At 36.2% G+C, this 24515-nt stretch overlaps 1 protein-coding gene across 1 annotated transcript; it reads left to right on the top strand.

Annotated features, from left to right (window-relative positions):
- Window positions 1-9513: 9513 nt before the first annotated feature.
- LOC108481691 (zinc finger protein ZAT9-like) lies at window positions 9514-11363 on the top strand. The gene has a single exon (XM_017784791.2). It carries the CDS (start codon window positions 9838-9840, stop codon window positions 10948-10950), a length of 1113 nt encoding a protein of 370 aa, XP_017640280.1. The 5' UTR covers window positions 9514-9837; the 3' UTR covers window positions 10951-11363.
- The last annotated feature ends 13152 nt before the right edge of the window (window positions 11364-24515 follow it).

A 24515-nucleotide genomic window follows, 5' to 3' on the forward strand; every position in this document is an offset into this window, starting at 1 on the left:
GGACCAAATTGAATAAATTACAAAACTTGGGTTCTAGAAGCAATTTGTATGTAATTTCTTTAGATTGTTAATTAAGAGGTCTCAAAGAGTAATTTTCTCAATTTCTAAGTTTTTGGACAAAAATGGGCATGCATGAAAAATTTTGAAAGGTTAGTAAGGAAGGGCATTTTAGTCATTTGGTAATAAAAGAAATAAAAAGGGAAAATGAAAGTAAAAATCAGCCATTCTTCTTCTTTATGCTGCCAAAATTTGCATGTTCTCCATAGCTAGGGTTTTCAACATTTTCAAGCTCAATAGTAAGTGTTTCCTAGCCCCGTTTCTAATGTTCTTCGTATTTTTGAAATCCTCGTAACATGCTCTATCCAAGCTAGGGTTCATGTTATAAATTTGACCCATGCATGAGATGGTCGCTCTTTGATGATTTATGGAGGGTTATGGAAGTTAGATGTTAGATAAACATCTTTTGCTAAGTTATTTTTCATGAAAACACCTAAAAGAGACCTAATTGTAAAAGGCATAAAATGTGGGGTAGAAATATGAAATAGAATAAAATATGGGCTGGCATAAGCATGAAAAACATTCGGCTAGGCTTGGGTATTCAAGAAATTTCATGCATTTCATTACACGAGCTTAGGGACTAATTTGTAACAGTGTGAAAAGTTAGGGGCAAAATGGTCAATTTTCCCTAGGATGAGTTTTAGGCTGAAAATGAACAATGTGAGGTATTAATAATTTATTTTTACTGATATAGACCCCAAGAAACCAATTCCGGAGGTTAACCTTAGAAAACGAAAGGTTTCGGAATAACTGAAATACGAACCCAAAGCAATTAACAGGTAAGTTCGCGTAACTCAAATGTAAACTATTTAAATTACATTAAAAATGTATATTCATGTATGCATTATTGTATTGATAATTGTTGTGAAACAATGCATGATAAATATTACGTTGATAAATGTCCTGGCTGAATAAAAGGATATCCGATGGATTCTCTAAACGAATTGACGGTAAAAAAGATCTAGCCCGAACGGGTGTTCCTTTAGTGATCGAGCCTCTTAAAGAATAAGCGTGCCAAAATGGATTTAGCCCGGACGAGTAATTCGATTAGGATTTGAAATTTAGCCTAGACTGGTAATTTAGATCCGAGCTCATTAGAGCACATGTCGATATAAGGGATTTAGCCTGGACTGGTAATCTCAACATTGCCTTATGAGTCTACATTATAGGGGATTTAGCCGAGATTGGTAATCCCGCCGTAAGAGCGAGGTTCATAGGAATGCATACTTAAAATGGTCACTTACACAATTTGATGGTAAATGAGATATCCATCAAGATTCCGAGAAATTCAACGGGACTAGAATGAGAATGAGAATGGAAATGCTTGAATTGATGAGCTCATCTAAGACTAATGTTATAATGTATCGATATGAGACTAACTTGATGGTTGAGTACATGTGATAGGGAAATTATACTATGCATGTTGGCATGAATATTTATTATAGGTGCATGCTAAATAACCGGTAAGTTCACTTTCCCGTTATCTGAACTTACTAAGCATGTTAATGCTTCCCCGTAAGCTCACGGACTCATGAAGATTGGAAGACGATTAGAGAAATTATCACACTATCTACTTGTCTTGCTTTGGTATATAGAAACTTTTATTTTGTTATAATGGCATGTATAGGATTTTTGGTTATTTTGTTATATGCGTCAATTGGCTAGCCAATGTAAGGGCTTATATGCTTACTCATCTTGTATATGGCCATGAGATATGGCTTATTTTGATGTAGGTTGTAAACCTATTAAATATGCATGGTTATGCTTGAATGTTTCATGTGAATGCCTATTGTGTTATACCATGAATAGATATGTGAAAAGTGGCCATATCACTTGGAAATGGTTTAGGTCATAATGGACATGAGTTATAAAATATGCCAAGTACAAAAATATGTAATTTTTGTAATGGTAATCCTAACACAAAGAGGGTAATATTATCATAGGATAAAATGAGACATGTAGTAACATATATGACCTTGGCCAAGAGGGTTTTAAGGGCACACTTATGTCATGTTAGTTGATTAAGAAACATGTGAGTGTGAATGGATGTTTGAGGGTGACCAAAGGCTTGGAAAAATAGCCTATAAAATGGTTCACACGGGTAGACATACAGGCATGTGTCTAGGTTATGTGTGACACACGGCTAGCCCCTTGGGCATGCCGCTCAGCCATGTGTCCCTTGTACCTAGAATTTTTAGGTCAGTTTGCATGGTAGTAAACACATAGGCAGAGACATGGCCGTGTGTCTCAACCGTGTGGAGGACATGGCCTATCACACTGGCGTGTGCTTGGCTGTGTGCCCCTAGATGAATGATGAAGTCATAAACAGAATGTCTGGGTTTTTGGACACAGGTGTGCTCGGCCGTGTGAAAATCCCTATAGGTTCGAAATGAAAAATAAATTCCAATAATTCAACACGGGTAAGGGACATGGGCATGTTCCCAAGCACACGGGTGTGTGAGGCTTAAGCCTAGGAATTTTATAAAATTTTCTTAAGTTCTCAGTTTTGTCCCGGATTGCTTTTAATGTATGGTTTGGACCTTGTAGGTCCATAATGGAGACAATATGATTTTGTTTGATCGGTTTTAAATTGAAACAAAATTTTATAGCCCGTATTTTCTGGAAGTGTTCCGTTTGTGTATGGTAATGCTTCGTACCTTGTCCCTATCTGGGGTATGGATAAGGGGTGTTACAGACACTATGATGCAACTTAATATTAGTTAAACCTTAGGTAATCAGTGGGTAGATATTTGTTTTTTGTTTTTTTTCTGATGCGAGTCTCAAGACCCAATTTCAGGCATATAGATGTGATGGGCTCACACTATCTCAATGTCTAACAACAATGTCAAAGGCCAAGCAAATGAAACCAAAATTTGATCAAAGACCATATGAGAGGATGAATATTTCGAGGAAACAAGGAATGATACATGCACAGAATGGGTGGAATTTATTAAATTCAATTCAACCAAGTTTCCAATTTTTATAATGAAAATATTAGTCAACTTGTGATGAATTTTTGGGTGGGATCCAAGCATTTATAGGCCTAGATGCCTCCATAGCGTTTGAATAACAATCTCTTATTTTTGAAACACACATTGAATCACTCTATTTCGAGTTCGGAAGCTCAAGTTATGACTATTTTAGTTAAGACTATGTGAGCAGAATTTCTAAACGGGATTATGATGGGAATTAGGAGTTTCGAGCTTTTAGTTCGAGTTTAAATCATATCGGGTTATGTTTTTAGGCTTAATTCTTATTATGTATGAGCCCAATATTGTATTTATTAGTTATTATTTTATTTTTTATTTTTTTCCAAATTTTGGATATTGTTTAAGTATTTTAAGTTGTTTAGGAGTTTTTGTTTCTTAGTCAAACAAGAAAGTTTAGTTTTAAACTAGTTCTTGTTTAGATTAATTAGAGTATCAGTATACTTTAGAGATTTATTTGGATGTACTTAACTAGCCTCTATAAACGTTTCTTCATTGTTCATTAGGGAGAAAATTTGTTTTTATTAATAAAGTTTTTAACTCTAGGAGTTTGTTTCTTAGTGCAAGATTTTTTTCTTATGATTTTTAGAAGTAGTTTTCTTCTCGATTTTCTTTAAAGAGACGTGGGAATTCATCCTTCACCGTTCAATTTGCCAAGAATTATTTCTTAGAGGGTTGATTAGAGCCATTAGTTGAGTTCGCTGGGATTTATATCTCAAATGGTTCAATTGGACATTTATCCTTCTATCTATAATATCCATCGGTTTATCGTTCCAACTTCCACTTTACTTTAATCTATCTTTTCTCTATTTAGTTATTATTTTGAATATTTTTCTTTTTATTTTTTTTAAAAAATTCTAATTTTTGTTATTTCCTTTGTTGTTTTCTAAATTTATTTGGTTTTTTCTTTTTAGGTCATATCCAAATCTTTCCTTCTTGAGTTAAACAACTTGAATTTGATCCTTCTTTCACTTCCTCTGCCTCACTCACTTATCATTTGGTATTAGATTTGGGCGTTTTAGGTATTCTTTGTGTTCTTATAAACTGATTTCCAGCAAACAACCCCAAAATAATTTTTTTTTCTTTTTACCCATAAAGTTTTTTTGAAAACAAATATTTTTCAGTGGGTAAATGTTTTTCAAATGATCTGAAATTTTACATGTTAATTCTTGACACTCTCTTAGAATATAAAAAAAATATTTTCCACAAAAAAGTGATAAAAAAGGTCCAAAAACAACGAAAAAAAAATATTCTGTGAGTTGAATTTTGTGCCAAAATTTTTCTTTTGCACAAAATCCAAACTTCTTGACCGCCCCTTTAGCTCACAACCAATCAAAATAATAAAACAAAGTTATAAAATTATATTCAAGCATTAAAAACACTTAAACTATCAATGTGATGCACTTTGATACACCGAGACACTTTCTTGCTTTTACCAAAAACTTGAACCAAACCTCGAATCTAACCTTAGAAATAATATTAAGGACATTTAAATGTCCAAAAACCACCGGCAACATCAATTAACTTCCCTTCTCTCTAAAAAACTTTATAAACACTCGCCAATTACATCTCAAAGAATCACTAATCAAACTCCAATCTAACTTAAATTTCAACTATCTAAACGCATTCCTAACAAGAATTTAATCTAAAATCGTTAAGAAAGAAGAATCGAAACTTTCTCTTAAAATTTCTCAAAAATAATGGAAAAACAAAAATCAAATCAAATCTCTTTTTTTAAGAGTAGAGAATCTTATATTAAAGTTATGAATCACTTTACCTTGTTATAGGAAACAAGAGTCGATCAAAGAAATCGAAAGAATTCTTCTCCTCTCTTCCTTCAAAACCCAACGTGAGCTAGCAAGAATAAGAAAAATTGTTGAAATTGATTATTTAAAACTTGTTTGAATGCAATAATTTAATAGAAAAACCACTTACCTATATGAAATATTAGAGAATATAAAAAATCAATGTACTTTGTGAAAATGAATATGGGAAAACACGGTCTTTCCGACTATTTTCCGAAAACGGAATTTTACTAAAATAAGCTTGGTTTAATTCCAACTTAAGGACCTCTGATTCTCTAAATCATATTTTTTAATATTCACACATTTTTTTTGCTAACTTTACAATCTAATTTATAAGCCTTAATTACTAGACTCCCTGATCAAACCCCGTAATAAATCTATTTAATGCCTAATTACTAATTAATGAAGTTCCAACACACTACCATATTCATTCCCAAAAATCTCTGAGTTTGAATTTTTGAAATGATTTGATTTAATAAATCTAGCTGAAATCAAAATTTTCCACATTGACAAAAATTAATTCGTTACATTTCTAATAAAAATTATAAAAATTATAAAAAATTATAAGTATGATAAAAATATTAAATTTTATATAAACATATAAATAACTTATATAAATATAAAACTTATAACAATTATTAAAATTTTATATAAAATTATTATAAAACTCGTTCAAAGCACTATCTCCATCCAGATCACCTTCACTCAACATGCGCAAACTATCTCATCATCTTCCATATCCCTCAGCCCCAACATCAGGTTCTTCGTCTTCAAGCTCTTGAATGTTATCACCCCTATTTTTCTGTCCATCAGCAGCTTGAACCCATTGTAAAGCTGCCCCAACAACCATTTGGCACCATATCTCATCTTGAAGGAAAAGAGTCATCGAAATTAACGACATTGCCGATAACTTCTTCCATGAATGAACATTGTAGACTCTCGAAGGGTTTAGGTATTTCGTGGGTTTTGCTTTAAGCTTGTGCAGGATCGAGAATGAGGGTTTTACTTACATAATGAAGGTCTATGTAAATATTTTTTTTATAACTTTTCACAATTTTTATAATTTATATATATTTAATATTTTAGTTTAAAATGTAATAGTTTTTATACTTTTAATAATATTTATAAGTTTCTATATGTTAATATAATTTTAATATCTTTTATATATATATATATTTTACAATTTTTATGGTTTTTATTAGAAAATAAAAGATTAAATCTGGACTCACTATGTGCTGCCATCATCTAAATAGTCCATTAATTAATTTTAGCGACTAATATTATCAAAGACGAAGCCGAAATAAGTTGAATTTAATAGTCATAATTAAATTGAGTGACAATTAATTTGAGGGTTTAACTGATTTATTTTTCTAAGGATTTTCTATACCTTTAAACCAATAACAAATTCTATATTAATAGTTTAAAATATTTTCAAACACATGCTTTAGTTTATAATATAATTTTTAGATTTTATTCAATATAAGGTTGCTAAAAATGAATAGGGAATCATATTGTGTGTTTAAGTTAGAACTTGTTTTTCCTATGCTACACTAAAAACCCAGAATCATGTTGTAGATGGAAGGAAGTCAACGATTCTTTGTAGACAAATTAATGCAATGGAAAAGTTTAAATAGTCTCCATCATATATAGCTTCAAGTGGACTCTTCCTACCAAAAGTGCCCTTCCATTACCTCTTTGACTTTGGAATTTGCCTACTTCATCAACTACGTACAACTAGCAAGCAAATGCAATTAGAAAATTATTTGTGTGGTTTTGCTTCCAATGTGGGTTGATTAGTCTTCAGAATTATAGATTATTAATTTACATTCAACTCATGGAAGATAACACACAGTAAATCAATTACATCTTGGAGATATATAATGTAACAATGTCTACCATAGGAATTAATTAATTCCAAGCCTCTGGCCATTGTTTTCATGATTGTAAGTCACTAAATTAATAAATCATCATCCATAGTATCAAAGTCATAAATAACATATCATTATATGTATTACACAACGACTAAAAAGATTTTCATATATAAATAAAAACACTACGTATTTTATTAGACCAAGACGAGAGTAATGATTTAGATGAAATTTCCATGTAATGGTGATCCTATTTGGGGCAAAAAAAAAACGAGGAACGCGGTTGGAGTTGGGCTGTGGCCCCTGGTTTAAGACTTAACCGACGACAAATGCGCGACGAGTGATAATTAGTGAACCTAGCTATTTGTTAAAAGGTGTTTACGCCATGCGAGGCTGACTACAATATTTCCCACCGACAAGTAAAATATAACGCACCAGTTACAGCATAATATCATTATTTGTTTTTTATAATAATAATCAGCATTTCGAGTGGTCATAGAAAATACCTTTTACTTTCTTTAAAATCAAAGAGAGGTTCCAGTGCTCCAACTCATAATTTCACGTGACAAACTCTACTAGCACCGGAATGCCTTAAAACGAACACTCCGTTGTGCTCGTTTTCTTCCCCCTCTGCAAAACTTTCCAGTTGAGACGAAACTTCCCCACCAGCAGGAAATAGCGTCCAAAGTGCAGCCATTTCTTTTTATGATTCCCTGAATATTATATATCAGTGCGGAGGTTATTAAGCGCGTAGTGCAATGTGCTAGATCGAACCTTATTTAAACCTGAATCAAACAATGACACACGGAAGCTTTGATAGACAATTTTAAGGGGCGTCCTCAACCAATTATCCCTTCATCAATTGGCTACTTTAACCTGGGTATGCAAGCTTTTGGATCTCATATCCATATCTTCCTTAACAAGCGGAAACCCAATAACATACGCAATCCCTTTACGATTTGTCTGAGCAACCATGGAAGTTGCTCCATATTTATCTGTAAAACTCAGCACTTGAACTGCCTAGCTACAAATAGTATGACCCACCAGATTACACTAGTATCTTGTTATTGTCAATCTAAAACTAGCCAAGAAGACATCCCACGACATACCACTGTCGCTTACATTATAAATCTTCATACTAAATATATGGTTCCATTCAGCATAAAGCAACAATGGTTAAAGCTCCTTTATCAACACCTCAATTATCAAGATTTAAACTATACTATTGTTAATATGTACCAAAAAATTAATAAATATATGATCATCTTTACTCATTTGCAAATATATTTATTTATTGCTTGAAATGGAGTCAGTGAAAGAAGTTGAATCAGCACTACCGTACTTCAACCTATACTTTTTCTACCAAACTAACTATACTTTCTTTTTTATTATTATTTTTCGCATTTGCAGTTGCTTTGTGAGATTATAAGTTTTTAACCCTAAATTACCAAGGTTGAATTTCAATTTTGGAGTCCACCTATAATAATATATATTTGGACCTTGTTTCATACCACTCCTGACTGTTGATTGGAATTATTAAAATGCCAATGATTATCAGATCAAGAATTGATCTTAGTAATATCACGAAATGGGAGATAGCAGTTGTGAGATGTTGATGGGTCAGCAGATGGTCGATCGATGAATGTGATGTGTCATATTGATACACTCAAGCCATGCAATGGAGCATGTACAAGGTTGAAGCTACTGCCTGTTAATACAACAAAAAGAAAAAAAAAAAGGAGGGGGGAGTCGGCCCTGTTGTGCGATCATTTCACCCCATCTTCCTGTTAGGCCAAAAACCCATACGACGAAGAGATAAAGGGGTGGCCGATCAAAAGAGTAGTTTAATGCTCACGGCACTCTCCTGTAATGTCTGTCATCTCCAGCGACATGTTCTACTGGTCTGGGTCACGCCAGCTCCAGTCCCTATATCCACTTTGAATTGGTCTAAACCAGAGTGCAGAGACACGATGTTAATGTGCCCCACAAAGATTTGAAACCAGTTCCTTTTGGGCTAATGTTACAGCGTCATTTCAAATATCTAATACAAAGTGAAATTAAAAATGTAAGACATTTACCAATATGAAATTGAACATTATTAAATAGTAACATTGGGGTTATACTTATATTTCTGGTGAGCCCCACAAAAGACATGGATAAATGGGTGTAATTTACAATTAATGTGTTAATTGATGTATGGACTAAGACCGGGTCTACCGAACCCTAACAAAACGGCATTTACTCTTCCTCCAATTTCCATAGAAAACTCCTTCCTCGATGGGATGGGAGGTTAGTTTCCCCCACCCTCCATTTCTAATTTCCATCCAGTTTCAACCAAAATTTTAATTAAAAGAAGATCCATAATTAAAGGAAAACAAAGTTGACATTATACTGAATATTCCTATTTTGGTAAAAACCAAAATCGGTTCTGCCGCCAAGCAACAGTGTCAGTTAACTGATGCTCCCCATTTTAATTGCTGTAAAAACTAAATTAAGTTGGTGTTGACACGTGGACAAAGGTGTTAGAAGATTTTAATTCCCACTTCTGTTTTACGTCACAGCTTAGTGATTTTAACCTATGCTCATTTTTGTTTGGTAGGGGAGACACTTTGTGGTTTTTCATATTATGCTTCGTGGTTACAACAAACCAAACCACTGGTTCTTTTAATTTTGCAAAATTAGAGCATTTTCTGCTATGACAAAAATCCAATTTGTTTTGGCGAGTGGTAAAAAAGGGCAATTTAGGAAGTTTAGATTAGGGAATAAATACAGAAACGGGCAAGTCTCGCATGTTACATGTCGCTCTTTCTTCCTTCATGCATACGCTTTTATTAAATCTTTATTTATTCATACTTTGCCGTTTTAAGAGACCCAAAAACTAATAACCCATTTTGTTATTTTTAATCTTAGTAAATATTTTTGAAATTTTTGTTGCATCTTTGTATGTATCTCTTGGTGGAGGAATGCTTGTCACCTACTCTTTTTTTAGTTTTTCAGTCCCTTTAAAATTTTCTCTCACAAGGGAAAGACACAGCCCAGAATTCACACACTTTCAGACATACACAGACCTCTAGAACTGTGTTTCCTCTGTTTATCCCACTTCTCCTTTTTTTCTGGGCAATGGAGAAACATAAGTGTAAGTTGTGTTTCAAAAGCTTTGCAAATGGAAGAGCTTTGGGTGGTCATATGAGGTCTCATATGTTGAATCTTCCAATTCCTCCCAAACTTGCAGAACAAGAACGATTGGGATTACCACGACCAACGAATCAACTCAGCCAAGAGTCAGAGTCAGAGTCGGCTTCGGCATCTTATTCGTCGTCTTCATCGGAAGAAGAAGAAGAAGGGGAGGAAAAAGGGCAGTTTTATGGGCTTCGAGAGAATCCAAAGAGAAGTGTTCGGTTGGTAGATCCTGAGTTTATTGATGCTGGCTCGGTTGTTCTTCAAGACAGGGAAAGTGAGACGGAGTCCTCTAAGAACCCAACTCGAAGACGATCTAAACAGACTCGGAGAATACTAGAAAATCATCAGCAACAAAGACAGGAACAACAAGAAGAAAGAAAGAAGCTTAAAGTTAACAACAGCAGCAGCAACAACAACAACAACCAAGTGAGCAAGACCGAGCCTTGGGCTGAGCCTGAACCGGTGAGTTCGATCTCCGACGCAACAACTGAAGAAGATGTCGCTTTCTGTCTTATGATGCTTTCAAGGGACCAATGGAAAAGCAAAGTACTCCATCTGGATGATGAAGAAGGCACAGAAATAGAAAAGTCCACGGAACAAAGTTATGAATTACAAGAGTACTTCAAATTAAGCAAGGTGAATAGAGCGACCCGAGGTAAGTACAAGTGTGAAACGTGTAACAAGGTTTTTAAATCGTACCAAGCACTGGGTGGGCACAGAGCGAGTCACAAAAAGATGAAAGCTTACTCACCACCGGCAACTCATAATACAGAGTTGGAGCCGGAAAATGTGGGTACTGGACCTAGTTCAATGACCGACAAGAAAATCCACGAATGCCCTGTTTGTTTTAGAGTCTTCTCGTCTGGACAAGCTCTTGGTGGACATAAAAGATCTCATGTGGTAGCGACAACTGAAACCCCTGTTAGAAGTTCCAAAAAGTTGGGAGATAGTTTCATAGATCTTAATCTCCCTGCTCCAATGGATGACGATGATGCTAGCCAAATTGAACTTTCCGCCGTCTCCGATGCTGAATTTGTCAACCATATCAAGTGAGGAACGGTGAACCATTTTTTGTTCGTGGTTTACAACAATGTTCGATCCAGATTCAAAGGTAAAACCAACCAACTTTGGTTGCGTCCAGCTATTTTTGGCATCTAAGATTTTTCCTCTATAGTAAAACATCGGCTTGTAAGGCCTTTTTCTTTTTATTCATAGGCTGTTTCTACTCTATTCTAACTGTAATTCTTTTCTCTGAATTGTCTTTTACAGTTCTGTTCTGTTTGTAAAAAACCTGATCATTAATTTCACTGTTGGATTAGATCTTCTGGGTTTCTTTGACATTTTAATCCAGAGTAGCACTAACAAGCATTCTTGTTAATGGGTTGTTAATCAAAGCTTCCTACTTTTCTAAACCCAGTTTTGTTTTCCTTTTTTCCTCAATGCAAGAAAATTCCTTCTCAAAAGAATGTTCTCAAGACACCAAGAAAATTGTTTTTTCACTTAAAAAAAAATGGTGGCTTCCATTTGGCGCTACTGAAAATTGTTACAAGTTCATCGAGTATTCTCTGCTTTCTGTTTTATGTTGCCTTATGTTTTTTTCACAGCACATTCCATTCTGATGCCTTGTATTTTTTCCCTCTGTTTGCTGTCTGAAACTGTTTCATGCTTTACCTACAAATCTGCTAAACCAGTACATTTGGTACAGAGATAATATTCAATTACTGTAATAGCCTTGAAGCTGAACTCGATTTACTATAAATACATTCCCATATTACAGAAAAAGAAAAAAGTAACATAAAAAAATAAAAGAAAAATGGGAAAGGAAAAGCAAAATCCCCTGTTCTTATTTACTGAGAGAATAACGTGTCTGGGTTAGCTTGGCTAAAGCAAAGTATCCTACTGACTCAAGATCAGTGTAAAAAAGATATAGGAACTTCAGTCACAATGATTAATTTTATAATAATATTTTAAAAAAATCCTTTTTTGAGATAGCTAGTATGGGTAGGTAGGCAATGAAGGGGTTGGGGGCATGCCTCCAAGCAATACAATTCCAAGGCAGTTAGAACGTAGAACTACTTCATTATTATTATTTCACGGGAGAAGAGAGTGCTTAAATGGCTTAAGTAGATGCTCATTGCCCACATTAGAAATTAGTGAGATTGAAGGGAGTAGGACCGGCGTGACAATGTGCTGTCTTTCGAGCAGTGGTTACTTTATAACAGATGGAGCTCAATCTGACAGATGAGATGAGTGTGCAATCTGGATTCTGATGAATCCACGCTTACAAACATGAAACAGCATAACTTGGCTTGTCTTATTATTATTATTATTGCTGCTGCTGTTATGATGATGGAGTATTATTAGTATACCAATTTTTGTGCCATTTTGAATATAAATCCTATATATATATATATATATATATATATATATATTTCAAACGAGAAGACAACATTTCAGTATAAAATTCCAATGACTTAGAATTGTTATACCACTATCCGGACCAGGTATGTGGCGTGCTTAAAGAGTTCCAAGTGAATATTTGAAGTCAGTTTCTCGCTCTCATTTGTCTACCATCGTACTTAGTTGATTTGACTTCACGAATTGATTACTCGTTGTAAGCTACCTGCTCACTAGTGTTACGGGACTAAAATTTTAGTCTCACAATCCGTGTAGCCTTAGGCGATTTCTTCGTTTCAAACACGCCTAAGTCACCTTAACTCCTAACAATTGAGGATTCTCGCCAAATTCTTCCAATGCACCAATTTATATAGCTGAGGTAACATAAAGCCAAAAAAAAGCTCAAAGAACAGAATAGTCACTGGAAACAATGCACGAGATGTGTTTGAGTAAATGCTCTCAAAGAATTCTATTACTCTCAAGAATTCAGGATATAATGGATGATTTAAAACTGAGAGGGAGGCTCTCTATTTATAGTTGAGCTCTCCCAAAATTGACGGTACAAATCGAATTACATTGATAGACGAGATGAAGCTTATTCCTACAATTAAGGGATTTACAAGATTTATATAATCAAATTAAATCTAATTTCTGATAAACGCCAAATTATACAGATCTATACCCCAAATACTTAGCATATTTATGGATGTTTATTACTAAATTTGTGAATTTTGGTGCTCTTAATCCGGTTATTTCATGTTTTGTACACAGGAGAGCACCAAGAGTCGAAAGAAGCCAAAAACGAGCTAAAAAGGAAATGGACCAAATCGAGAAGATGACACTACCTAAGCCTTGCCACACGGGCATTTCACATGCCTGTGTCCTTCGGGGGTGTCGAACAAGGTTTTCATGATTCACATGGCCTGACCATTGAACCCACACGGCCGTGTGCAATTCAACAAATCAAACACGGTCTGGTAATCACGTCACACGGCCGTGGCACACGGGCGTGTCCCTTTTTCAAAGAGTTGTATTTTACACAGAAAAGGGTACTTAGGGAGAAAGAAAGCCAATCCAAAGCCTATATAAAACACCCTAAGTGTGACCTAGAAAGAGGCCGCTCTTTCCAGAACTTTTCTGGAATACAGAACCACACGCCAGGAATTACTTGAAGAAAGCCAGACGATCCATCTAAAAAGCGGGAGCTACTCCAAGACTGAAGATCTCTCTCAGAATTCCTTCAGGGGTTTTAGAGTTTTCTTTATGTTTTGTTATTTTCATACTCTTGAGATGTACTCTTATTTTATTATGAACTAAACCCCTTAGATACCTAAGGGGGATAAAACCTATGATGGATCTTGTTATTATTATCTGAGCTGTATGATAAATACTTAATTTGTTCTTGATTATGTGTTCTTAATGCTTGAGTTAATATTCCGGGTATTAATTCATGATTTGATGTGCTTATGCAGAAGAGGAATAGACCCTGCCTAAGAGTAGATTTGGCATAATTAAGCGGAGTTGATCGAATGCCTAGAAATAGGGTTACAAGATTTTGTCGGATTAGGGTGAAACCTAATATGGGAGTCTATAGAGTCATTTACTGCTTCCCTAGGGGTTTTAATTAAGAAAGAAATTTCGATTAATTCAACTGAGGGTTAGACGTTATTAGTCTCGAAAGGGATAATAACATAGGTTAGGGAGTCTCACGGATCAAGTCAAGTGAATAAATCGTCCGGTTCAGAGTCAGATAACAAGTGAAATCTAGGTGGATTCCTCCTTAGGTGTCGTCTTTATCAATTGCTTTTCTTCAAGTCTTTTTCCAAATTTTCTCTTTGTTTTAATTAAATCAGTTAATTAGTTTAAACAATTAGTTAATTAAAACAAACCCTTTTATTCTTAGGCTAGATAATAAAAAGATAGTTATTACTGGTACTTTTGGTTCCCTTGGGTATGATATCCCGGTCTTGCCATTACTATACTATTGTTCGATAGGTGGCTTGCCTTTTTGTCGTGATAATAGTTAGTGTAGGTTTGATCTTCATTATAAATATTTATTACTTGTTACGAATCACGTGATCAATTTCATCAGAAATTATTCCCTCAATCTTCTAAGATTAGTTTCTCTATTTAGCAAGGTAGCCTAAGTTGCCATATTTGTATCATTAGGCCATGGGTCTACTCTCGTGGGTCAAATGATCCCTATCTAACAGATAGACCTCCATGGGATGTATTTTTGCGATGGTTATGGGCTTTAAACTGTGGCCCGTGACATTCTCTCCTACGTATTCTCGCAACGCCCTTGTTGTGCCTTCAGAATGGTACTAACTTGATTCGCCTCAGAACTTTCTCGTCGTTTTGGATCATTCCCGACTAGTCTCACTATTGGGTCATCCCATCCTTCGGAACTTTTGCCTCAACTTTCATCGCCTCTTAGCTCGATCCATTCCACTCATTAGTACATTTCGTTGGCAAGAAGTCACGACTCTTACTTGCCCATATTTTGACTTGCCTCGATCGAAATCCTTTTGATCCAAATAAACAAGCTTTGGCATGCCCACAGCCCCTTGACCTCCTCACGTCAGAACTTTGAAAGGGTCCTTACGTTATTACCAAGCCAACAAGTTAGAATACAAAACACTACCAAAGTGTTCGAAATGTACCTTACTCGCAACATTTACTCGGGTCAACTGTTCAATTTGTATCACCACTTTCCCAAAGTCTGATGCACAACCCACATTTCCCTTAGGTGGCAGCTCCTCCAATGAATCAACAAAAATGAGCATCATTGATCCTAGCTCCAAGGTTTGCATCGCTACTTCTTCCTTTAAGTCGTCACCTCTTCCTTGGATGGAAGCCTTTCTGATGACTCGATAAACTTCATCACTTTCCCCGAATTGAGCCTCAATAAGGCTCGTTGGTCTTAGCTTCAATGTTTGCATCGCTATTTTTCCCCTAAGTTCGATGCATAAATCACATTTTCCTTGGGTGGAAGCCCTTTTGATGACTCAACAAGTTTCATTGTTGCCTTTCTCTTGACCACGGCTAACTTGGATTGCTTTGGACAATTCCATAACTCATGAAGGCCACAACACAAGAAGCATTTCACTCGTTTATTATTGTTCCTCTTTGCCCTTTGACTTCGACACCACTTGTGTTCAAACTAAGTCTCTTAGGTGCTTTGTCTAACCCATCATCCCTATTGATGAAAAACTTCATCGAACAGTTCTGCAACCTATGCGAACCATGGCTGTAACACCACTAACCCGTATCCGTCGTCGGAACAGGGTTTTGAAGTATTACAAGAACATTCAGAACATTTACAAATAACTTATGTAAATTACTATTCATTTACCAAGATCATTCATAACGTCCCTTGATTGGACCCTCGAGGCCCAATACGAGCATTAGAATCAAGTCGGGACTTAATCGGGAACATTAAGAATCTTTCGCGACTTTTCAAATTTTTTTCAAAGTGCAGGGCACACACGCCCATGTGGTCCAAGGGACACGCCCATGTTGGAGGCCATGTCCGATCCCGTGTAACTCTCTGATTGCACACACGGCCATGCCACACGCCCATGTGCTAGGCTGTGTGGTTAATTAATTCAATTCGAAAATAGGTGCAAGTTTCACACAGCCAAGACACACGCCCGTGTTCTAGGCCGTGTGGCACACACGGCTCAGACACACGCCCGTGTCTCTACCTATGTGCTCAATTTTGAGCATTCTGTTTCTCAAAATTAAAGTGTAGGGGACACACGGCCTAACCACATGCCCATATTACCAGGCCATGTGTCACACACGATCTAGATACATACCTATGTGTCTGCTTGTATGGACAAAATAAAACCATTTCTAGCTTCATTTCTCACCCAAAATTTCACCCAAGACTTGCACTTGAAACACACATCCAATACCAACCAATTCAAGCATTCAAATTGGGCAATTTCTATCATTCATAAGGCATATCACTACAAGCATACATGATCACGACCTTACCTTAGTTTAACTTAGGCATACATAACATTAATCACATATTCTTAACATAACACAAGTGTATATATATATATCATAATAATCTACTTAGTCATACCAAAATAAACCATTACTAGCCATTCAAATAGCTAGGTTACGAAATAAAACTTCAAGCCACTATTGGCCAAGTTGTCCTATACATGCCATTATACCAAAATGATTTCACTATATATACCCAAAATAGCTAGTTGATAGTATGACGATGCTCCAGTAATCTCCAACTCTCGTGAGCTTTCGAACACTATAAAATAAGGTAAAATAAAACCGTGCAAGCATTATATGCTTAGTAAGTTCGTATAACGAAAACTAAACGTACCAATCTTGCTTATTAAATCTAGGCATACAATGTTGTATTTCTATCCATTTGACTAAATTGCCTAATTGCATACATTCAATCAAACATGTTAGTCACCAAAATCTTCATATCAATCAAGTAACATAGATGAGCTCATGATGCAATACTCTTTCAAGACATTATCAATTCATCTCAAAGTTCTCATGCCATGTCAAGAGTTTTATGTCCATTGAATCATTGAATTCCAATGGATGCTTAAGTAGTACACTCGAAGTGTACGATTCAATAATCCATCAATTCCTTAATCAAAGGTACCCTTAGGGAACTTAACCAAAAAACACTCTCTCAAGCCACTTATTGTATAATAGGATTACCAGACCAGGCTAAATCATTTATATAACATATAAGCTCGATTAAGATTACCAGTCTAGGCTAAACTCTAATCATAATGTATGCTTAAGAGGTATTACATCGGGATTACCTGTCCAGGTTAAATCCTTTCATAACAAGGTCAATGGGATTGCTTGTCTGAGCTAAATCCCATCCACAACAAATGCAAGACCTTATTAGTTTTGGGAAAGCGCATATAATCATCGAAATTCACATTCAATCGGGACTTAACCCTTTATCACCATTTCAAGCATGTATCAATTTTCCATCATAGCATACAAATAAAGCACATCAACATAAATCATATTACATACAAACACAACATTCAATTAACATAATTAACATGCCCGATTAAGTTACACGAACTTACCTGGACACTTGTTCACGTAAAAAGTCTACTAATCCGAAACCTTTTCTTTTCCTCGATCTAACCTCGAATTAGTGTTGTTTGGATCTATATAAATGAATTTATCCATCAATTTCACACATTTCATATTTAAATGGACTCAATTCACGTCCTAGAAAAAATTACCATTTTGCCCCTAGCTTATCCATAAATTCTGATTTTGTCCATAGGCCCGGAAAATGAAACTTATGCAAATTACTCCATATTCCAAGCCTAACCAAAGTCCCATTACAAATTTTCCAGCACATGCTTTCATAAAATTTTAAAAATTTTCATCAAATTTTACAACTTTTCATTTTAGTCCCTAAATCATGTCTTTATAAAAAATCACTTTGTAGAAGTTGTTTATCTATCAATAATCTTTCATTTTCTACCATAAATTTCTAATTTCCAGCATATACATCCATGACCAATTTTTCATACCTTGATAACTTTTCAATTTAATCCCTCAAATAGAGAGATTAAGCTATCCTGGTTTCAAAAATACCAAAATTACTAAAAATGGGATAAGGAAACTTACCCAATTAGGCTTTGAAATTTTTTTCTCTCACCTAGGGATTCCATGTGTTTTAGGTTGAAGATGACATAAAATAAGATGATATATTTTTCTTTTCATCTTTTAATTGATTAAATATTTAGCAATTTCCAATTTAATCCTTGCCCTTTTTCTATATTTCCATGGATAAGTCACCAAGAAAAATCTACATACATTTTTTAATGGTCTAATTACCATATAAGGACCTTAAGTTTTGAATTTCATAGCTATTTGATCCTTATAGCTACTACAATTCAACTTTCGCATTTTATGTGATTTAGTTCTTCTCGTAATTAAGCACTTAATCTATAAAATTTTCGTGTCAAAATTTTTACATGACATGCCTATTAATACCGACCATATAATGAAATAAAAATAAACCTTATTTTCTGGTCGGATTTGTGGTCCCAAAACCACTATTCTGATTTCACTGAAAAATGGGCTGTTACAACGGCACAAGCACTCCACTAACTTCTCATTTTCTTTGGCATCACTTGTGCTAGACCCAAGTCTTTCGACCCCTCTTTTCGGTTTGTCACTTCTCAAAAACATGGAACTCTTTAGACATCTCTTTAACACATGTGAACTGTCGCAAGGAAAGTATCTCATCTTGTCCCTCTTTTCCTTCATGTTGTTGGGTTTTCTCTTCCCCTTTCATGGTTTTCTCTCCCCTTTCACATACGCCCCTTTCCGCAGAATCGAAAAACTCAAGCTTGTCTTTCCTTAGACCCAACTTAACCACGGGCTCCGCTATCGTCATGGCTTTCGACAACTATTGCACACCTCCATGTTCCAATTCTTGTCTAACCCACATCTCTAACCCATTCTTGAAGGCAAGAAACGCCTCATTGTCATTTACATTTAAAATTTGGAGCATGAGTTCCCTAAACTCTCGAACATACTCCCCAACTGATCCACATTTCGTAAGCCATCATAACTTTGCCCAAGTTTCCTCCTTGGCATATTCTAGGTAAAATTGGCCTTTCAACTCATGTTGGAACTCTTCCCAAGTCTCAATCTCACTATGCCTTTTACCTATGGACATACTCCTCCATCATAAATGTAACACCCGTAACCTATCTCTATCACTGGATAGGGTTACAGTGTATTACAATACAAAGCTAAACAATTATCATCACATAGAAATAATTAATCAATTTAAATTTTTATATTAAATTTGTATATCTATTCATAGTAAATATACATTTATGAATCTTAAATCGAGCCTATGAGGCCTTAACAATAGTTTGAGAATATTCAAGGACTAATTTGAAAGAAAATAAAAAATTACAGAAAATTTTGAAAACATGGGTCACACGGGCGTATAGCCAGGCTGTGTGACTCAGAAACATGGTTGTGTGGCCAACCATGTACGAATTGAAGTATGGGTCACACGGCCATGTCCCAACCCGTGTGTCCCCTCTTGTGAGTATTTGAAATAGGGTAACACAATGTCATATCGCAGACCTGTGTGCCAGACCGTGTGTATATTCGAAGTAAGATCACATGACATAGTCATGGCGACAGGTCGTGTAACTCTCTATAACCGTGTGTACCAACCTGCACCTAAAATTTAAAATGACACATCGCCGTGTGGTGTGACCATGTGTGGCACACGACCGTGTGCACCTAAAGTGCCTTCTAAAACAAGCTAAAACAAAACCCTTTTTCTTTTATACCAAGCCACACCAAATTAATCCATTCACATGCCTTCAAAACCTATTCAAACAAGTCTTAAACATGCTAAATCTGTAACACCCCTAACCTACATCTGTCGCCAAAATAGGGTTTCAGAGCATTACCGATCAAACAGACATAATTTCAAACATTTCATATCATATAATGTTCAAGTCAAAACCAATCAAACTCATACATATTGTCCCTTATTCGAGCCCTCGAGGCCCAAAATATGTGATAGAAACAAGTCGGGACTAATTTGGAAGCTCAGAGAATCTTTCGCTAAATATTAAAAAATTTTAAAGCTGCAAGGTTCACACGGACGTGTGGCCAGAATGTATCTTAAATAACAAGTTTACCATTCCTTGCAGGCTTGAACATTAAGCAATTCAAATATAATTGGTTTAACCAGTTCAAAACACAATCAAACACATTTAAAACATATTAAAAATAATCATCCTAGGTGTCTAACCAATGTTCCCTCATAGGTACCACAATTGTAACAGCCCGATTTTGGGCCTAGTCAGAATAGTGTTTTCAAGACCACAAGTCCAGAGTCAAAGAAATTATTTTATTATTATTTTGGTGTTATAGCATGATTATATGAGTGCATGAAAATTTTGGTGAATTAATTTTAGCGTTGTGAGCTTAATTATGAAAAAGGACTAAATCGCATAAAGGGAAAAAGTTTTATTTTACTATCTAGATGTGTTAAATAGATGGAAAACCATAATTTAGGGTCTTGAAGTGCAATTAGACCCTTTTAAAAGAGGTGGACATTTAGGGGACAAAGAGAGTCATGTTGACTAGGTTAGGTGGACATTTAGTGACTTATTTGACAAAAAAAAATAAAGAAAAGAGAGGCTATAGTGTCATCTTCTCCACCAATTTTTTTTAGCAACTAAGGGGTTTTAGAGAGCTCAAAATATCAACCATTTGTATCTCTTACAAGTAAGTCATTTAGAAGGTTATTCTTGATGATTTTTATAATTTTATACCCCTTATAACATGAGCTTTCTAATAATGGGACTATTTGCAAAATGGATGAAAGACTAGGGTTTTTCCATGAAAGCATTTATGTTGTTAGCTGAAATTTTATGGAAGAAATGAATCTTGGTTATTAAATAAACAACTTTTGTGAAAGGAGTTTTCATGAAAACACCTAAACGGGCTATTTTGTAAAGTTTGTAAAATAGGTGGTAATTATGTGAAATGTTGAAATTGTGAGTTGCTATAGGTATAAAAAGAGTTCAGCTAGGCTTGTTTAATGAGGAAACTCAATAAAAATTAATTTACGAGCCTAAGGGAAAAATCATAATTTTGTAAAGTCTAACGGAAAAACAGTCATTTTGCTAAATTATGAATTGTAGAATGTTTTTATTAATGTGATGATTAAATAACTGAAATTTTATTATTATAGATTAAGAAATAAGCAATTTGGACCTAGACCTTGGAAAAACCAAGCAAGCAGATTAAATACAATTAGTCGCCTACATTTTGTGTATCGAGGTAAGTTGTACGTAAATAATGTAGCTTATTTGTATTTATGTACTGTATAATTTAATATGGCATAAATGGTGGACTATTGCTGTGAATGTGCATGATGCGAATTGATGTAGTATAGACTCCCGGTTGAACCTTAGGAATAATTTGGATATCCATGCGATGACATTTGGATGATGTGTGTGCTAGTGTAAGACCTGTCTGGGACATGGCATCAGCAACGATAGATGAGAGCCAGTGTAAGACCTATCTGGGACATCGCATCGACCTCAAGATATGCAAGCTAGTGTAAGACCTGTATGGGACATGGCATCGGCTTGAGGTGTGTCAGTGTAAGACCTGTTTGGGACATGGCATCGGCCTCGATGTGTGGAAGTTAGTGTAAGACCTGTCTTGGACATGGCATCAACTTCGATGTGAGAGCCAGTGTAAGACCATGTTTGGAACATGGCGTCGGCATTGTACCCTATGTTTGAGGCTTAGTGATTATCCTATAGTATTCCAAATGGTTCAACGGGAAATTTATGGTTTATGTCAAAATGATAGAGCTTATGACCATGTTGTGAGTGGTACAGGTGCTTATATGAAATTGATAAATATGTGAGGAATGAGCATGGGTAAGTTGTGTTATGAACATTTACTCTTTTGTGCGAGTTATGATATATTGGGAGTATGATCACATGTGGTAACATGGTTGTTATTTCGATATTTACATGCAACTTACTAACCTTTGTGCTTACCCTTTTCCTTTCCAATTTCTTGTAGTGCCGGCAAATTGGCCTGTGGATCAAAAAATGTCAGAGGCATCGCTCACACTATCACTCGAAGCTTTTGGTATAGTTAGTTTTATTATCTTGAGTATAACATGTATAGGGATTGAGTCTTTTTGTTATGTGTCATATTGTTAAGTTAGACAATTGTGTTGGCTTGGGACTAAAACTTCCTTTTTTTTATAAGGCCATGGTTAATGGCTAATATTAATTATTGATAATTGCGAATGATGATGCTTCCATGGATGAACAAAATGTATGAATGATCAAGTGCATGTTTGGTTTGTTAGAGTGTCATGGGGTTTGCATTTGAATGTCATGTTGTGATTGATTTAGTCTTATATTGCTGTGTAGATTGGGATATTTATTATTGTGTAGGTTGGTGCAAGTAAGGGTGACAAAAATGCTTGGTAGATAGCCTTGTTTTTGTCCACAAGGTAAACACACGGGCGTGTGTCTAGGCCGTGTATGACACACGGTCAGCCCTATGGGCATGTTGTCTGGCTGTGTGTCCTCTACAGCTTAAAATTTCAAGTCAGTATGCATGATAAGAAATACACGGGTAAAGACACGGTCGTGTGTCTTAGCCGTGTAGAGGATACGGCCTTTGGGCATAGGCTTGTGCCCAGACCGTGTAAAGTCTGCACCTTAAATGTGGAATTAAATTCACCACATAGCCTAGCACACAGGCGTGTGCCTTGGCCTTGTGCTCCTAAGAGGTTGCTGACGTCAGAAACAGAATGTCAAGGTTTTTGGACACAGGCTGAGACACGGATGAGTCATGGCCGTGTGAGAGACATGAGCCACGAACATGGACGTATGCCAGCCCGTGTGAAAACCTCTGTAGGTTTGAACTAGGAATTAATTCCACGTGAGTTAGGGACATAGCGTGTCTCGATGTCTTTAGGCCGTGTGAACTGCACAGACCTTCAACACGGCCATGTCAAGAAGGCCACACGGGCATGTCGCCCCTTCTACACGAGTGTGTGCCGCTATTTTAAAAGTCATTTTCCAGTGTTCTTTAAAGGACCCGATTTGGCTCTGAATCGTCCTTAAAGCTTGTTTTGGGCCTCGTAGGCCCATAATAAGGAATTCTAGACAAGGTTTGAAAAGTTTTAAAAATTGATCAAGTTTTTATGATTTGTAAATGTTGGAATGCATATGTTTAAGTTTAGTAATGCCTCGAACTCAGTCTCGGCCTTAGAATCAGGTATGGGGTGTTGCATTTAGTGATATCAGAGCTATAGTTTAGTCGATTCTAGGACTAACCTAGCGTGAGTACAAGTCTAGCTATACATGCCATAGTTGTATATTGATAGTGTGATGACTCCTGGCGAATTTAAATCATGTTTTTATATAATAAATGGATTCCGACGGAGCTATGGAAGATGATGTGGAAAGTAATGCGCCGGCTCCCGCTGAAGGAACTGCGCCAGTTGAAAGTGAGCCCGTGACGATGAGTTAGGGCGGAGGGGCTAGAGAAGCCTACCTTCGTATGATGGATGCTTGGTTCTCAGAGTTCGTTCATGCGAATTCAAAAAATCCACCTCCCCCACCTCCTTCGATCCCCCAGCCTGCCCCTATAGCTCTTCATGGAGTAGAAATTGTTAAGAGAGAGAAACCTCTAGTGGACAGAATCCGAAAGCATGGGGCTGAGGAATTTTGAGCTAGTGTTGGAGATGAACCGAAAGAGCCTAGCTAAAAAATACCATCAGAGTATTTGATGAGCTATTGTGCACGCTAGAGGAGTGCATGAAGTGTGCAGTGTCACTCCTACGAGACTCGGCCTGCCAATGGTGGAATAATCTCATGTTAGTGGTACCCAGAGAGAGAGTAACTTGAGAATTCTTCCAAGAAGAGTTCTGTAAAAAGTATATTAGCCAAAGGCTTATAGATCAAAAGTTGAAAGAATTCCTTAAACTGAAACAAGGTTGTATGACAGTGAATGAGTATGAGCGCGAATTTGTGAGGCTTAGCAAATATACGCGGAAATGTATATCTATATAAGCCACCATGTGCAAGAGGTTTGAAGATGGTCTGAACAAAGACATCCATCTATTAGTTGCCATATTAGAGTTGAGAGAGTTTGTGGTGCTTGTTGAGAGAGCTTGCAAGGCTGAAGAATTGGCCAAAGAGAAGAGAAGAGCTAACATTGAGTCTCGTGACTCAAAGAAAAGACAGATAGGGAAATCACACCAAACCTCATCCAAGAGATCAAGAGAGTTTCCTGCTTGATGAAATACGTTAATAGGATTCTCGAGCAGAAACAAAAACAAGCAGCATGTAGTGTCTAAAGCTCAAACCACTTTTATAGCTTGTGTTGGTAGTGCTCGACCAAATAGATTAGAATGTTCACAGTGCGATAGACGTCATTTTGGTGAGTGCTGAGGTAATGAAAGAAGCTGTTTCAAATGTGGGCCACTGGACCATTTTATTCGTAGCTGTGCCGAGATGGTCGAGAAAGATGAGGATCAAGGTGTGAGGCCAGGTAACACTCCTTCGAGGGGTAGACCACATAAGAACTCGAAAAGTGGGGTTAGTAGTAGAGGTGCGCCTAGAGATGCTGCTGTGAGGTCTGAGGGCAGAACGCCTGCAAGGACTTACGCC

The sequence above is a fragment of the Gossypium arboreum genome, chromosome 7 (assembly GCF_025698485.1).
Source record: "Gossypium arboreum isolate Shixiya-1 chromosome 7, ASM2569848v2, whole genome shotgun sequence".
Classification (NCBI taxonomy): domain Eukaryota; kingdom Viridiplantae; phylum Streptophyta; class Magnoliopsida; order Malvales; family Malvaceae; genus Gossypium; species Gossypium arboreum.